Here is an 18,417-nt window from a genome sequence, read left to right as displayed (position 1 = left end):
GGTGTTATTTAAGAAGCCACTTCGTTTAAAAAGTTATATTATTATCATTAGGTCTGCTATAACAGAGTGTGGTAAGTGTTCATTTATTTACTTAGAAATGAAAATCCGTCTGATCTGAAAATGTCAGCTTTTGTTGTTTGTCAATGAATTTAAGTTGCTTGACACAATTGATGCTTTATTTAAATTGATGGTATATGTATAATATATAGTCCGTTGTGTAGCTCGTGGAATATGATGAATATTCCCAACTTTACTCCTCGACGTAGACGCAGTCATGGTCATCGTCATTATACATCACCTGCTTTGCACGATGTCTCTATTAATGATTTGCTGCCATATAACATGTATAAATAAAAGCGGTTAGGTATCTTAATTATTACCCCTTAAAACTTGTGTTTCTGTTGTGTAGTTTTTCTCCTCTTATATTTGATGTGTTTCCCTCAGTTTTTGGTTGTAACACGGATTTGTGTTTATCTCAATCGATTCATGCATTTCAAAAAGCGGTATACTACTGTTATTTATACCCTCTCGACACTTACCAAAGAGGAAATCCTGAATATTCATAGGTTTGTTCTATGTTCCTTTGGAATTTCAACCAAAGACGAAATACTGGATCTTCTATCACTGCATTGAATACCTAAACAACGCAAGTGTCCTATCTGTTTTATCAGTAATAAAAAAAACCGGGCTTCAAAGTTATTGTGAAACTGCCTTTTCTAGAGGTGGCGTTAATCAGATACTCAATGATCTAGTACATACAATTTATGACTCTTTCATCTTGCAGTAGTATTAAAACATTTGACTTTTCTTACCGATTCCAAACTAAAAGACAAATTGAAAGAGTTGGTTTTGCTATTTTTCATAAAAAAGAAAGACTAATGTAGATTCAGGTATATATTCTTAAGGAGGGATACATCCTACTTTGTACAGGATCACTCTGATTCAACAAAACATTTTCTGAAACTGAAGTTATCAAGATGCTTGATTTCTTGATATACAACATATTTGTTACGTTGGAGGATATGTTTTTCATCAGACTGTCGGCATTCCAATGGGAACAAATTATGCTCCTCTTCTATCCGACTTGTTTCTTTACTAATATACATAGGAAGAAAGATAAGAAGTTAGCAATATCCCTTGACTTTACTTTCCACTGTAAAGATGATGTTCTCTCACTAAATGATTCAAAAATTGGTGACAATGTTGAACGGATCTATCCCATCGAACTAGATATAAAGGATACAATAGATACAGTTAAGTCGACCTCATATCTTGAATTAAAAAACGTTGCGACAAAAGAGATGATTTCAGTTTCCCAATTGTGAAGTTTCCATTTCTAAATAGCAACATTCCAGCAGCGCCTGCATACGGTGTATATATCTCCCAATTGATACGATATACCCGGGCTTGTATTTGCTATCATGTTTTCATTGATAGAGGGTTGCTGCTCACAAGAAAAAATATTAACCCAAGAGTTCCAAATGGTGAAGATGAATTCATCCCTTCAAAAATTTAACGGACGCCATAACGAGTTGGTTGACCATTATGGAATAACCGTTTCACAGATAATATCGGAAATGTTTCTCACGTCGTAACTACAATCCCCTTCCCTTTTCATGAATTTGACCTACCGATTTATACTATTTACCGGTATTGTAATAACATAAGCAACATGACGTGTGCCACATGAAAAGCAGGATCTGCTTACCCTTCCGGAACACCTGAAAACACCCTTAGTTTTTGGTGGAGTTTATGTTGCTTAGTCTATCGTTTTCTTTGTTTTTTTCATGTGTACTATTATTTGTGTTTGTCTGTTTCATTTTTTGGCAATGTCATTGTCAGGTTTTTTTCATAACTTTGACCGTCCCTCTGGTATATTTGGCCTCTCTTTTACTTCACCGTATTATTCACTGTTGTCAAATCTATAAAGTTTCTTTATATTGTTTACAATTTCTGTTTGTTTGATTTCATTGTATTTTGGTTAATGTACTTATGTTATCTGATTTCATTGGTTTGTATAGAAAGCTGATTTGGTATTTTGTCTCTTTCCTTTTTACACCTTAGTAGACGATGCATTATTTTCTGAACGTTCCATGATTTAATTGATTGATTACAAGTATGTATATTGAAATAAAAGATGTGGTATAATTGCCAATGATTCTATACACAAACATTATTCACCACAAAAAAAATCCTACCGTTTAGTCAGCTATACAAGAATCTGAAATGAACATAAATTTGATGCGTTTTGTCATTTGATTTTGCCATGTGATTATAAACTTTTCGATTAGGTGTTCCTCTGAGTTGAGTATTTTTGTGATTTTACTTTTTACATTATAATTCTTTTACTTATATCAAACATGTAAATAAGAATAAAATACTCTACGGCTGACGTACATGAACAAAAGTAGGTACATAGGAAAAAGTGATTTTGAAATAATCCTACAAAATTACATCAGAAATTATGTTTTTTCTAATAAAGCGGACAGAAAAAAAATATTGCAATGCATTCGTTTTTAGCATTGAGTAATATTTAGTTGAACGAAAAGTCAAATTAAAATTTCAGCAACAACATATAGCACTGTTCTTGGCATCCCCGAAAACAATTCAAATTCTGAATCAACTCCATCTTCAAGCATAATCTGTCTTTTTGAGAAAAAAAAACTGTCTATTCGGCAGCTTATGGTTAATTCAACATAATGTATTAGCATAGTTTCGAACCTGAAGCTAACAGTCACAATGTATCATTAAATGCATACAAGTACAAAAGCACATATTACTGAGTGACGATTCCCCTCTGAATAACCTTGAATATATAATGAATGTTTACAAATTTTCGTTTTAGTATTACAGTATCATGATGAAATTTTGTTGTTTGATTGTAATCATCCTTTACACAATTCATGTTTCTACTGGCGGAAGTAAGTATTCTTTATGTTTTATCGTATACATGCTGTTCTTACTTATACACAATAGAATTAGGCGAAAGTTTTTACTTGATTTTACATCAATACATAATTGTATTGTATGTGCTAGACCACTTTGAATCAATAAAAAAAAACTTTAAAAATGACAAAGTATACAACGCTCGTATACAAGAGAGGTCAGGAATATGGCAGTTGATTCATATAGTCCGTTTCTAGGTATGTTGTCGCTTGCCTTGTTGACGTTAAGGGATTTTGCTGTTTCTGGAATTTTTCCTCTCATACTAGTTGTTGGTGTGTTAACCACGGTTTAAGTTTTATACCGGAATTGGTTTTTGAGTAGTGAAATTATGACTATTGAACAGCAGTAACATGACGGATGCCACATGTAGAACAGAATATACTTACCCTTCGAGAGCAACCAACATTTAGGGTTGGGTTTGGGTTGTTGTTGTACCCCTATTTGTTACACTTTGTTCATGCATCGATGTCAATATTATGACATTTGATGCGATTGGCGGACAAGTGAGAGGTTAAGCGCTATAAAACCAGATGTTCTACATTTGAAAATGCTTGTACCAAGTCTTGAATATGACAGTTTTTGTCCATTCGTTTGATTCGTTTGATTCGTTTTTTAATTTGATTTTGCCACTTGATTGGGAACTTTCTGTTTCCTCGTAGTTCAGTTTTTCTTGATACTACTATTGCCTTTACTTAGTTGCCGGTATCTCGATGTGGGTAATGTTGAATCTAAGTCAATGAATGTGTCCTTAATTTAAATTCGAGTAAAAATATGAATAACTTAATTTAACATGTTTAATGTTTCCTTGAATTAAATCTATCAGACAAAAATGTTGTTCATATGAAACATTCACCTCACGTTAAAAATAAAATAAGGTTATTAGAAGAGATTTGGGTTTCAAATGATATGAACCTATTTTGCTTTCCTTAAACTCATTACTGCGATGCAGAATATAACTTTAAGAGTACGACTAAAACAGTTGTTTTTCCAAATAAAAGCTATTTTCTTATTGTATAATGCAGAAATAGGAGCTCATAATGTCACATTGTATTTAAGAACTTTACTCTTTAGGACTCACTGGAAATTGTCTCGCTTCAAATGGGACATGTGGACAGAAAGGTCGTACTTGTGAATCTGCGTTTGGTAAAGGATGGATCAAAGACGGAAGATGTTGCAATGGAGGACCATGTTGTAAATGTAAGTAAACACACAAAGCATGATCCCTTCTATTAAAAAATGAAACGTAGGCAGAAGATCGTGATGTAAAATAAGATTAAACAATATAAAAAGCGATATATTATTGTCTTTAAATTAAACGTAGATATTTGACACCTTTTATCAAGTTATGTTAACAAAAATATATAAGAAAATATCAATAGAACACAAGGTTCTCAAACAATGACGATATTATACAGAAACTTGTTTTACAATTTTATGGAAAGACAATGCCGATAATGTATACAATTGTCATCATTAAGGATACACCAAAACAATAAAATTAAATAATTTAATTAATCTAATTAAAATTAAATTAAATTGTAAGAAGTTAATTTCTAATTTCTGTTAAGTTTCAGAGAAAATGCCCGACACTCTATCAAAATATTTTGGACAATAACGATTTAAACACGTCACAATTTGTTTTATGTGATCTGGAAAAAGTTAATAAATGGAATCATTTAACAACCAGTCCTATTGTTGGCTTCTTCTCTACAGCTTTGCCTGCGTGACATATTTTTTACGTGATTCTCATGACCAATCTCATGGTTGGATACCACAGCCTACCTGCTCTTTCTCAATAATATGTTATATCAAAATAATTGAAAATTTCAGCCACTCTAATTCAAACTATGGACAATTTTAAAATTTATGTTTTGGTGATCTAGAAAACTTTTGACAGCTTCTGAAATGCTTATTTTAAATCTTTTTTAGCTGGACGTAATCACTACTCGTGTATAAAAACTAAGATATCTAACCTTGAGTCATATCACTTTTATTAGTTAAGTCTGAAAATATATGATTTACTTAGTATATATCGATAACGCTGATACAAAAAAGGTATGCATATTACTCACCTCATAGCAATAATCATATTGTTTTGCGAGAATGCAGTATATTGGTCATTCTATTTCAAACAAGTTATATCACCTTTGGTGTAATATCCTAGACAGAATGTATTACTATTTTTCATTGACGAATTTTGTTCTGCTCTATATAGTTGTTAACAGCTGCATTATACAGTACAAGCATTCTGTATACGTGTATCACTGTCTGTATGTCGTCAAAATAACATGGGTTTAATTTGACGAAACAATAGTCTTCTTTGTGACAGTTATACATTTTACATTTTTATCCTGCCAATGCTGTACATAAAACCTAATGACATTTGTTGGTGTCATCAGTTAATTCAATGTTGTAGCTATTTTGTTCAATATTTAACTCTAATTGTGTTATATAAATAGTACCATGTGTTCCCACTGCCAATTGTCCTGAAGGATATGTTCTGTTAGATAACCAAACCGCTAGTCGTAATTGCTACGCTCACTCTAAACCGGATCACCTTGAAGAACCATGGACAATTGCTTTGGTGAGTTTGTTTTTATGTTATATCAGATTCAATTTTCTCTTATTCAAGTATTGTTGATTTTGAGTGGTTGATATGTTATGAAATATGAAAGTATACATTTCTGAGAAATTATTCAAACGGATCTACCTTTTTTCATGTCTTTTATTGTTTTTGTTATCTATAAAATTGAAAATGGAAATAAAGAATGGGAAACTTATATGTGCCTTTGTCATCCTTCACAGAGACGCTTGACATCTTATTTCAATTAATTATAAAAAAGAAGATGTAGTATGATTGCCAATGAGACAACTATCCAAATAATATATTTGTTTTTGTATATGAATGGAAGACCAAAGAAATATAGCATTATATTTAAAATGTTTAACTCAATCACCTCTATTTATAGTTGATTGATTGATATTGGTGTTTAATGTCACTTTCAGCAATATCTTCCGAACATAGTATTTTTCTTTCGAGTATTATTTGATAGCGATGTAAATACATGATATAATAATCAATGTATATCTGGTTATATTTAAAACAATACATGTATATTGTCTACAAGATTAACCAATAGGGTATGCATTATCATTTCAATTTAAAAATAGATGATTCGTTATTATTCATGGAATTTCATGGGTATATCATATGCTCGAATTTAAATGCTCAACAAACTGAACATTCACATAGGCTTGTAGCTGACTCCAGAGTAAAAATAACCTGACAAAAGTCGTTAGTAATACTAAATTGCAGTACCGATAAGTTAAAAGCCCAATAAGTTATTATTGCAGTGTTTATCCGGTGTGAGACATGTTTTATTTGTTGTATTATCTTTATTTATCTTATGAATGTTTAGATAAATAATCTCATCATAGATACCAGGACAAAAATTTGTATATACGCCAGACGCGCATTTCGTCTACAAAAGACTCATAAGTGACGCTCGAATCCAAAAAAGTTAAAAAGACTGTTCTTAAATTTTAGTCGATATGTACCATGACACCAGGAGCTTATTTATGGAGACCAAATAGTCTAGCAGAAGCTTCGGCTGCTTTTACACAGTTTAGATGCGGTAAGTTATCATTTATAAGTAACTGATAATTCTTTTGTTATCATTGTAATAATAACAACAGCTCTTAGAAATTATAAAAAAATATTCACTTTTTAACATCAATCAGTTGAACGACATGTATCTAAACACATAGGTTTTGTAATTCTTGATTTTACTGCCGTCCTATAGCACAAAATATTGAGAGAGCAAGTAATTCCGACTTGATGATTTTTAGTCTAAAAAAGTGTGGGAAATGTGATAAAACAACAGACAAGAATTTACCAAGCTTAAGTTACAAACAAAATATGCATATTTGGATGGAGAGTTGTCTCATTGGCACTCGCACCACATCTTCCTATATCTACAGATATCAAGATTTGGTTTTGTAGTTTAGTTGTTCCTGTAACAAACGTATTTTAAACTGTATAGCACCTCCTCTATTTTACGGAAATGTTATTTACCGTGCCCGGAAATTATGAAAAAATCTTGATAAACTTATCGATCCTTCAATTAAACGTATCCTTGGTTACCAATTCAACACAGTAATTATATCACTGAATATTGTTTCATTTGTATCAACTTTGATTTTGAAATCAGTTAATTAAAAGCAAACTAAATATTATTGTTATATAATAAACATATAGACGTTTATGGATATCTGTCGATACCTGTATCTTGGCATTGTACAAGGTCATGTTTTCTCTCACTAAATCCATTTGATGTTGGATGTGTACTGATTGATAATTTAGTCGTAGATGTATGATTTTTTTTATTAATTGTGTGTGGCTTTGAACCAGCTGTCAGTAATTGTGAGTACCTCCAGATCTGAAAAATACCACCTTTTTGTTGTTGGGATCTACAAGTATCCGGCCACCTTTACTTGTTTTTGTAGTATTTTTATTGTTATCCATCTGATGAGTTAAGCATTTTTCAACTGATTTTTTTTAGCTCGTTTTTATTTAGGTTAGGGGGTATTCCTGCTAACATCTTTAACCTCGAAAAAATTTCTTTGTATGTTACTGTCCCAAGTAAGGAACCTGTAATCTAGTGGTTTCCGTTTCTTCATGTGTAAGTTATTTGTCGTTATGTCGTTGGTTTTCTCGTTTGAATTGTTTTACATTGTTATTTCGTGGCCTGTTATAGCTGAATATGCGGTATGAGCTTTTCTCATTGTTGAAGGTCTATAGTTGTAATTTTCTGTGTCATTTTGGTCTCTTGCGGAGAGTTGTGGGATTGGCAATCATACCACAACTTTTTTATCTATACGATTCAATATGTTTAATGCATTTCATGTTGCTTTGCACTAAATAAAACAAGCAGAAAAATCGAGGAAACAAACTGAGACAATCGCATGGGAGTGATACCAGTTGCGTCGACATGATAACCGTCTCCTGAAATAAATCCTACATGTTCCATATATACCGATACTCAACCGAGTTCGTCGACAGGATAAGCGTCTCCTGAAATACATCATGCATGTTTTATATGAACCAATACTCAAACGAGTATGTCGACAGGATAAAAGTGTCCTGAAATATATCATGTATGTTCTTTATGAACCAATACTCAACCGAGTGCGTCGACAGGATAAACGTGTCCTGAAATATATCCTGCATACTCAACCAAGTGTGTTGACAGGATAATCTTCTCCTGAAATACACCCTGCATGTTCCATATGAACCACTACTCACGCAAATATTTACATTTGAGAAAAGGACAAAATCGGAAATCTTCCAGATGTAACGACTTTTACATTACTAAATCATCTGAGAATCCGAAAACATGTGGCTAGTGAGTTGAGATACAGGCAAAGCATACGGGTCAGCTTGTGAGGACAGTAAAATGCATGTTTATTTAAGTTTCAGTTGTCTTTCATATATATAAATTTGTGTGATAGGAATTGGGTAGGTCTAAGACAGAATTTGCTACAGTCATATGGACTGGTGCAAATAGTCCTGGTCAAGACGTAAATTATATGCCGTAGACAATGGTTAATATTACATATCACACCTTGAGATCCGTTTGTGGGTAAGTCTAAGACAGTATTTGCTAACTGACTGGGATTATGAATCTTCTAACAAGTCTATGATACTTTCATTATAAGTCAATTCCTTTTAGCGAATGAAATATGGACTGGTGGATATAGTCCTGGCCAAGACGGAAACTTTGTATTTGCTGTAGACAATGGTGTTTTTAACTATTCGAATGTTCCCTTTGGAATCAGTAAGTTTTATATTCGAAAATAATTAAATAAAACAAATATATTGTTTAAAATGTACTGTTTATCAAAAATGTTTATAATTATAATAGTATTATGTATGTGTAATCAAAAGATATTTATAAATATTTTGATATGAGCGTCTGGCGTACTAAATTATAATCCTGGTACCTTTAATAACTATATTCGATACTAATGAAAAAAGCAGAAGAATTTTAAATTCAGAGTTTGGGTTTTATGGATAAAATTGATATGAGATAAACATCACTGTGACAGTAACCCAACAACATAAAAAAGACATAACGAGGTCAAAATACTCACGATACTGTTATCAACAGAAGAAGTCTTAAATCGTCCCGAGGTTGCAAAATTTCGAATGAAACTGGTTTTATGCTATAGCACTCATCACTTCTAATCTTAAGGAGAACGATAACGAAAATACAATAAACAATAGTACAGCAAAATCAATACCAGTTAAAAGACGATACAACTAAAAAAAGGCAATAGTACATTACCGATGTTCTGATATGATAAATCGACAAGGAGGACAAACGATGGTTAAACAAAAACAAAGGAAATCACAGGAACATAACAAGGAGCAATACCGGATGTTTTTGAAAATGTTTCAAAAAGACGAATCTAAAGATAGACTTCAGATAAAATAATGATATAACATCTTCACACGCTTAAAAACACTTAAATCTATCCCATATCTTGACGATGTATTGAGTGGCATGGAAGCAAGATTTTCGCGCCTGACATCAACAACAATTCAAGCACTGAAGTTGGTACCGGCATTTGTACAAAGCGCAACATTTGATGAAATTAAACATTTTGTAGACTTTTGCCATACTGATTTGCCGAGTCCATCTACAATGCCGTCCGAACTGCTTTTGTGGCAAAAGACTTGCGAGTCAATGCTTTCAAAACCAGAAACTGTAGCCGGTGCTCTGAAAGTATGTTGCAAAACAGACTTTCCAAATATTTCTGTTATCTTAAAAATCATAGCTACCATGGGGTGACGAGTTGCGAATGTGAGCGATCCAACACTGAGTTATCACTTTTAAAAACCTACCTGAGAACAACTATGGGACAATCGCGTTTAAACGGACTTGCGTTGACCCATTTGCACTACAGTTTGGAACTTAACATAAATCAAATTATAGATAACTTTGCAAGGAAACATCAGCGACGCATGATGTTGAATGACCTGATATACGACTCTTTGTTAATTTATTAAATTTTGAACAATTGTACGTAGAACTATTTTTACCGATTCGGAATATTTTAGCTTAACTTTTTTTACAGCTTGCCTAATTCAGATGAGAGTCGTATGTTGTGCTATTTTAGATTGCAAGATATTGTATAGAGTCTTAAATAAAAATCAGTGTTACATGTCTTTAAATTCCTTTACCTAGGAATATGTGCATTGCATGGTGTTGTCCAAATTCATGATCTTCCATAATGTCGAAATTATTTTTTTACCTTTTTCATACCCTTCATTATTCATTTGGGACTACCCCCAAATTTTTTTGGATCCGCCACTGCTACCAAAACTGTCAGTTTGTATTCCTTATTTTTTTTCTTCTGATTTCTATTTAGTTGTTTTATTCGTTATTCAGCATGAATTTTAAAATAAATACCTTTTTTTTCTTTTTTGCAGCTGGAACTTTTACCAACGAAAGCTGTATTGCTCTTGGACCGATTTTAAATTGGGAAGATTATCGGTGCACGAGCAGACTTCAATATATTTGCGAATTTCCAATGGTTAGTAGGCACATTATTTGTGAAATTATTTGATAAAATTGATTTTTTGTTGTATCTTATCATGCTTATTGAACCAAAATCACTTATCTACAGTCATACATGTTATCATGTATAACCAAACATCAATCTGATAAGAGTATTATTATTTTGTCTTTTTGCAAATTTATTTAAATTTAAACAAAGTAGCTAAATCATAAAAAAACTAAATGGGCCCTACCATGTTACTGATTTTTTTTTATATGGAAGTCTTAGGTATTCGATAATACTTTGATCAAATGGATCTTTCGAGGAAACGATGGTATTCTCCCCAATAAAGTAGACTTGTTCTCTGTCCTTTATCTGTTTGGCTTTGAAAACCGTATGTTGCAAGGTAGAGAACTAGCCTATAAACTAACGCTTTAAGTTTGTTCAATGGATAAAACTATCATTAATGTGTTTAATGAATGAGACTTAATTGTGATCATCGAACTATTAACTACATAAGAAACACAAAGGGGTCACATTTGGACCGTATGATCTCACCCTCTGTATTTGGGTGGCTTTCTTTGAAATTCGCATTTTTGTGGGTATCGATGTTTCGTGGAATGTGGAAAACTTGCAATTACGTGGATAGTTTATTTCGTTGTTTTGCAAAAGTCTCAATATATTCTAATACAATAGTTGTAATTAGTTTAATATTTAAAAGGATATTTAAACAATTCAAGTCGGAAAAGCATTCATTTATTTGTGACCCCCAAAAAGCAGGACTTTTACTATTCTTTTAGTTTTAAATCTCTTGCAAATAATTAAATAACAAAAATACTGAACCCCAAAGAAAATTCAAAAACGGAATGCCCTTATAGAAAGGCAAAATTAAAAACAACATAAGGTTCCCCAATTTATTTATATAGGAACTGGTGATTGTAATTTACATTTGAAACGGCAAATAATTTCCGATGTACACTATAGCTGTAGGTTGCTTGCAAATGTATTATATTTTGATCATTTTGGCACATATTTTTGACTCTTTTGATGAAAGATGTACGAACATGATTGAAAAGAACCGTGCTCTCTTTTACATATTGACATACAAATCATTTGAAACTAAAATCTAAAAATTTTAACACTTAAATATTTTACCGTCGTAAGCTCAAGCTTATTAACACTGTCTTGTAAGAACAATTGCTCCTCTGAAAGGTCTTATGACAGATTAATGGTTTTGAAGATTAAAGGTCATTTTATCACTATGTTCAATTTTAAGCCATATCGGCTGTGTTGTTTTTTTAGACTAAGTAATCAGACAAATATTATTAACTAGACACCAAAATTATGATTGTATTTAAGTTTAAATAAACTTGGATAGTAGTTATATTTGTAAGAGACAATAACATATGACGACGACAGACGGCATGCGACAGACACAAGGTGACACAAGGTGAACTAAACACAACAAAAGACAAAACATTAGTCTACAAAATATATAGAACTAAGCAATATCAGTTCAACCAAAAACTGGTGATGATATTATGTGATCCTGCGGGGTAAGCCGATCCTGCTGATCGTGTACCCCTGCCTGGTAAGCAGATATTACTTATTTTGAGGCACCCATCAAGTTGATCAACAATAATGTAGTTTCGATGGATTTCTGTTTATTTAAGCATCTTTTGTTGTACCATTACATTTCAGTTTGGTTATATTAATCACGTATATTTGAAAAAAATAACATTCCAAAAAGCATTTATTCAAAAATTATTTCATGTCATTTTGAAGTTATTTGATTTTTTAATCAACGATTATATATTTTTTTCAGAAAACCTGTCCATAAAAGTGTATGTGGTGAACGTAATATAACAACCAGAGAGTTTTTGGAATCGTCGTGTAATAAGATAATAAAATAGAAGAAAACCTGGCCATAAAATGAATGTGGTCATCGTATTATTACAACCATAGTGTTTTTTGGAATCATCGTGTAATAAGATAATAAATTAGAAATATCTTGTTTGTATTGGTTTTTTATTCTTTTGTTTTCTTTTTTACTTTGCTCTGGTCCTTTGCTACACCCGTTTATGTTTTCTAAGATGATAAATAACAATTGATTTTCATAATCTAAGACTTCTGGTTAACAATATAGAGCGGAGAATTTTGCAATGGAACAGCACCAAAATAACATACATGACTATCTCACATGATAAAAGGTAAAATCACAAAAATACGAAATTGAAAACGGAAGGTCTTTAATCAAATGACAAAACACATCAAACGAATGTAAAACAACTGTCATATTCCTGACTTGTAAAAGGTATTGGAAACAGGTTATAAAATCAAAAACAGATCAACTTGCTGAATGCGGATTGTTTTTAAACAGAAAAAAATAAGTCTATGCATTAAACCCACCATTTCACACACCCCCCCCCCCCCCAAAAAAAAAAACACAAATAAATAATTCAGACATCAACATCCACAAATAGATCAAAAACAAGAAAATCCAAGTTTTACAGCTAACAGGTTATTATAAGTTAAACATTTAAACAAACTGACCAAAACACGATGGTTGTGATTTCAAATCGAAAATTTAGATGATACAATCGAGTAATTGACTACAAAAGTGTAACATATCCTTTGTAATCAGTGAATTGAAAACAACACGTCAAATAATGTTTGCGTCCAAAGCGTTTTTCTGGATTTACCTTCATCAGGAACGCTCAAAGCCAAACATTTGAAATCCGAAGGATGCATGAATACCGAAAAAGTTAAACAGCTATTAACACAAACACCTAAAATAAATAGGCAAATTCATCTTAGGTTAACTGTGCCTGAGGGATTTGAAATCTTAGTTACTTTATAATTTCAAAATTTATTAACAGACAATTTAGAAAGGTTTGTTATAAATCATGTCAGTGCCGAAGTACTGAATACTGAGCTGATGATACCCTCGGGGACTGATAGTCCACCAGCAGAGATATCGACCCAGTGATTTAAAAAATTAATAAAAACACGTCAAATATTTTCATGCGTCCAAAGCGCTTTTTTGGATTTATCTTCATCAGGAACGCTCAAAGCCAAACATTTAAAATCCGAGGGATGTATTAGCACCAAAACAGTTGAAGAGCTATATACAAAAACATCTAGATAAATAGCAAAATTCATATAAGGTTAACTTTGCCTGAGGGAGTTGAAATCTTAGCTACTTTATAATTTCAAAATTCATCAACGGACAATTTAGAAATGTTTGTTATAAATCATGTCGATACCGAAGTACTAACTACTGACCTGATGATACCCGCGGGAACTGATAGTCCAGGAGCAGAGGTAACGACCCAGTGATGTATAAATTGAAAACAACACGACAAATAATTGCATGCGTCCGAAGCACTTTTCTGGATATACCTTCACAAAGAACGCTCAAAGCCAAACAATTGAGATCCGAGCGATGCATAAATACCGAAACAGTTGAAGAGGTATATGCGAAAAACACCTAAAATAAATAGCCAATTCCATCTAACATTCTAATAACAACTTTGCCTGAGAGAGTTGAAACCTAAGTTTCTTTATAATTTCAAAATTTATAAACGGACAATTTAGAAACGTTTGTTATAAATCATTTCGGTACCGAAGTACTGATTACAGAGCTGATGATACACTCGGGGACTGATAGTCCACAAGCAGAGGTATCGACCCAGTGATGATAAAAATTCATAACAACACGTTAAATAATTCCATACGTCCGAAGCTTTTTTCTTGATTTACCTTCATCAGGAACGCTCAAAGCCAAACATTTGAAATCCGAGGGATGTATGAGAACCAAAACAGTTGAAGAGCTATATGACAAAAACACCTAAAATAAATAGGCAAATTCATCTTAGGTCAACTGTGTCTGAGGGATTTGAAATCTTAGTTACTTTATAATTTCAAAATTTATTAACAGAAAATTTAGAAAGGTTTGTTATGAATCATGTCAGTGCCGAAGTACTGAATACTGAGCTGATGATACCCTTGGGGACTGATAGTCCACCAGCAGAGATATCGACCCAGTGATTTAAAAAATTAATAAAAACACGTCAAATATTTTCATGCGTCCGAAGCGCTTTTTTGGATTTATCTTCATCAGGAACGCTCAAAGCCAAACATTTAAAATCCGAGGGATGTATTAGCACCAAAACAGTTGAAGAGCTATATTACAAAAACATCTAGATACATAGCAAAATTCATATAAGGTTAACTTTGCCTGAGGGAGTTGAAATCTTAGCTACTTTATAATTTCAAAATTCATCAACGGACAATTTAGAAATGTTTGTTATAAATCATGTCGATACCGAAGTACTAACTACTGACCTGATGATACCCGCGGGAACTGATAGTCCAGGAGCAGAGGTATCACCCCAGTGATGATAAAAATTCATAACAACACGTTAAATAATTCCATACGTCCGAAGCTTTTTTCTTGATTTACCTTCATCAGGAACGCTCAAAGCCAAACATTTGAAATCCGAGGGATGTATGAGAACCAAAACAGTTGAAGAGCTATATGACAAAAACACCTAAAATAAATAGGCAAATTCATCTTAGGTTAACTGTGCCTGAGGGATTTGAAATCTTAGTTACTTTATAATTTCAAAATTTATTAACAGACAATTTAGAAAGGTTTGTTATAAATCATGTCAGTGCCGAAGTACTGAATACTGAGCTGATGATACCCTCGGGGACTGATAGTCCACCAGCAGAGATATCGACCCAGTGATTTAAAAAATTAATAAAAACACGTCAAATATTTTCATGCGTCCAAAGCACTTTTTTGGATTTATCTTCATCAGGAACGCTCAAAGCCAAACATTTAAAATCCGAGGGATGTATTAGCACCAAAACAGTTGAAGAGCTATATACAAAAACATCTAGATAAATAGCAAAATTCATATAAGGTTAACTTTGCCTGAGGGAGTTGAAATCTTAGCTACTTTATAATTTCAAAATTCATCAACGGACAATTTAGAAATGTTTGTTATAAATCATGTCGATACCGAAGTACTAACTACTGACCTGATGATACCCGCGGGAACTGATAGTCCAGGAGCAGAGGTATCGACCCTGTGATGTATAAATTGAAAACAACACGACAAATAATTGCATGCGTCCGAAGCACTTTTCTGGATATGCCTTCACAAAGAACGCTCAAAGCCAAACAATTGAGATCCGAGCGATGCATAAATACCGAAACAGTTGAAGAGGTATATGCGAAAAACACCTAAAATAAATAGCCAATTCCATCTAACATTCTAATAACAACTTTGCCTGAGAGAGTTGAAACCTAAGTTTCTTTATGATTTCAAAATTTATAAACGGACAATTTAGAAACGTTTGTTATAAACCATTTCGGTACCGAAGTACTGATTACAGAGCTGATGATACACTCGGGGACTGATAGTCCACAAGCAGAGGTATCGACCCAGTGATGACAATAAATCATAACAACACGTCAAATAATTCCATACGTCCAAAGCTTTTTTCTTGATTTACCTTCATCAGGAACGCTCAAAGCCAAACATTTGAAATCCGAGGGATGTATGAGAACCAAAACAGTTGAAGAGCTATATGACAAAAACACCTAAAATAAATAAGCAAATTCATCTTAGGTTAACTGTGCCTGAGGGATTTGAAATCTTAGTTACTTTATAATTTCAAAATTTATTAACAGAAAATTTAGAAATGTTTGTTATAAATCATGTCAGTACCGAAGTACTGACTACTGAGCTGATGATACCTTTGGAGACTGATAGTCCACCAGCAGAGGTATCGACCCAGTGATCTAAAAAATTCATAACAACACGTCAATTAATTCCATACGTCCGAAGCTTTTTTTCTGGATTTGAATTCATCAGGAACGCCCAAAGCCAAATATTTGGAATCCGAGGGCTATATAAATACCGAAACAGTTGAATTCTGTTAGATCCATTAGACAAAATTACCTAACAAAAACAGACAAATTCATCTAAGGTCAACTTTGTCTGAGGGAGTTGAAATCTTAGTTACTTTATAATTTCAAAATTTATCAACCAAAAATTTAGAAAGGTTTGTTATAAATCATGTCAGTACCTGAGTACTGACTACTGAGCTGGTGATACCCTCGTGGACTGATAGTCCACCAGCAGAGGTATCAACACAGTGATGTACAAACTGAAAAAACACGTTCAAATATCTTCATGCGTCCGAAGCGTTTTTCTGGATTTACCTTCATCAGGAACGTTAAAAGCCAAACAATTGAAATCCGAGGGCTGTATAAGAACCGTAACAATTGAAGTCTGTTAGATCTATATGACAAAAAATACCTTAAAAAATAGCCTAATGTATCCAAGGTCAACTTTGCCTGAGGGAGTTGAAATCTTAGTTACTTTATAATTTCAAAATTTATTAACGGACAATTTGGAAATGTTTGTTATAAATCATGTCAGTACCGAAGTACTGACTACTGAGCTGATGATACCTTTGGGGACTGATAGTCCACCAGCAGAGGTAACGACCCAGTGATATAAAAAAATCATAGCATCACGTCAATTAATTCCATACGTCCGAAGCTTTTTTTCTGGATTTGAATTCATCAGGAACGCCCAAAGCCAAATATTTGGAATCCGAGGGCTATATAAATACCGAAACAGTTGAATTCTGTTAGATCCATTAGACAAAATCACCTAACAAGAACAGACAAATTCATCTGAGGTCAACCTTGTCTGAGGGAGTTGAAATCTTAGTTACTTTATAATTTCAAAATGTTACAACCAAAAATTTAGAAAGGTTTGTTATAAATCATGTCAGTACCTGAGTACTGAGTACTGACTACTGAGCTGGTGATACCCTCGTGGACTGATAGTCCACCAGCAGAGGTATCAACACAGTGATGTACAAACTAAAAAAAACACATTCAAATATCTTCATGCGTCCGCAGCGTTTTTCTGGAGTTACCTTCATCAGGAACGTTAAAAGCCAAACAATTGAAATCCGAGGGTTGTATAAGAACCGTAACAATTGAAGTCTGTTAGATCTATATGACAAAAATACCTTCAAAAATAGCCTAATGTATCTAAGGTCAACTTTGCCTGAGGGAGTTGAAAACTTAGTTTCTTTATAATTACAAAATTTATCAACGGACATATAGAAATGCTTGTTATAAGTCATGTATCAGTACTGAAAAAGTTAAAGAGCTAAATGACAAAAACACCTAAAATAAATGGTCGAATTCATCACAGGTCAACTTTGCCTGCGAGAGTTGAACGTTTTATATTGACTTATAAATACATACTTACATCCGAAGTATTAAGTAGTCTTTTGGATGCACGGTTTAATGTTATACTTTGCAAGTGTGTCGTCTGGTAAACACTTGACGTCTTCACTTTCCAATTATGGCACTAAGCATGTAATTTTTGTCAAACCGAATATAAAAAAAATCGTGTACAAATAAAAGAAATCCAATACTAAGGAAAACGGTAGATATATGAATTAAAAAGCACATTAATGAATATATATTGTAAACAATTGGTAATGATACGTTTAGTATACAATAATCCATAATGCAAATAATTCCATTATTTTTATAGACAATTTTGTTTAATATTGTATTCCATGATCAACTGCAGTGCTTCTAAATAACAACATATGGTTTGCTTTAAATATAAGACCGAATGTGAATTTTATTTTGGATTGATTATGATTCATCTGCAGAAATGTGATATGACGATATATGAGAGGTTGACGTTTGTATCATCGAAAATTAACACAAATTAGATACTAAGTAACAGGTACCAACCTAAATTATTATCAAGCTCAAACAAATAGTATTATTGCAATTAGACAACTATCAACCGAACATCCAAAGATACGGATGTGAACATCTGTAGGTAAAGGTAC

The 18,417-nt window shown here is 32.8% G+C and overlaps 1 protein-coding gene across 1 annotated transcript; it reads left to right on the top strand.

The window, feature by feature from the left end:
• The first annotated feature begins 46 nt into the window (after positions 1-46).
• LOC134684152 (uncharacterized) lies at positions 47-12,474 on the top strand. Its single transcript, XM_063543432.1, has 8 exons — positions 47-71; positions 2,846-2,921; positions 4,018-4,143; positions 5,406-5,530; positions 6,494-6,581; positions 8,679-8,783; positions 10,442-10,545; positions 12,335-12,474. Exons 2-8 carry the CDS (start codon positions 2,858-2,860, stop codon positions 12,347-12,349), a joined length of 627 nt encoding a protein of 208 aa, XP_063399502.1. The 5' UTR covers positions 47-71; positions 2,846-2,857; the 3' UTR covers positions 12,350-12,474.
• Positions 12,475-18,417: the final 5,943 nt, after the last annotated feature.

Source organism: Mytilus trossulus, chromosome 9, assembly GCF_036588685.1.
Source record: "Mytilus trossulus isolate FHL-02 chromosome 9, PNRI_Mtr1.1.1.hap1, whole genome shotgun sequence".
NCBI lineage: Eukaryota > Metazoa > Mollusca > Bivalvia > Mytilida > Mytilidae > Mytilus > Mytilus trossulus.
The sequence above is the reverse complement of the archived record's forward strand: the minus strand, read 5'-3'. Positions and strand labels throughout refer to the sequence as shown.

Coding starts and splice junctions, on each gene's coding strand:
- LOC134684152 (XM_063543432.1), top strand. CDS start 2,858: ATGATGAAATTTTGTTGTTTGATTGTAATCATCCTTTACACAATTCAT. Junction 2,922..4,017: donor TCATGTTTCTACTGGCGGAA/GTAAGTATTCTT, acceptor TTTACTCTTTAG/GACTCACTGGAAATTGTCTC. Junction 5,531..6,493: donor AACCATGGACAATTGCTTTG/GTGAGTTTGTTT, acceptor CTTAAATTTTAG/TCGATATGTACCATGACACC.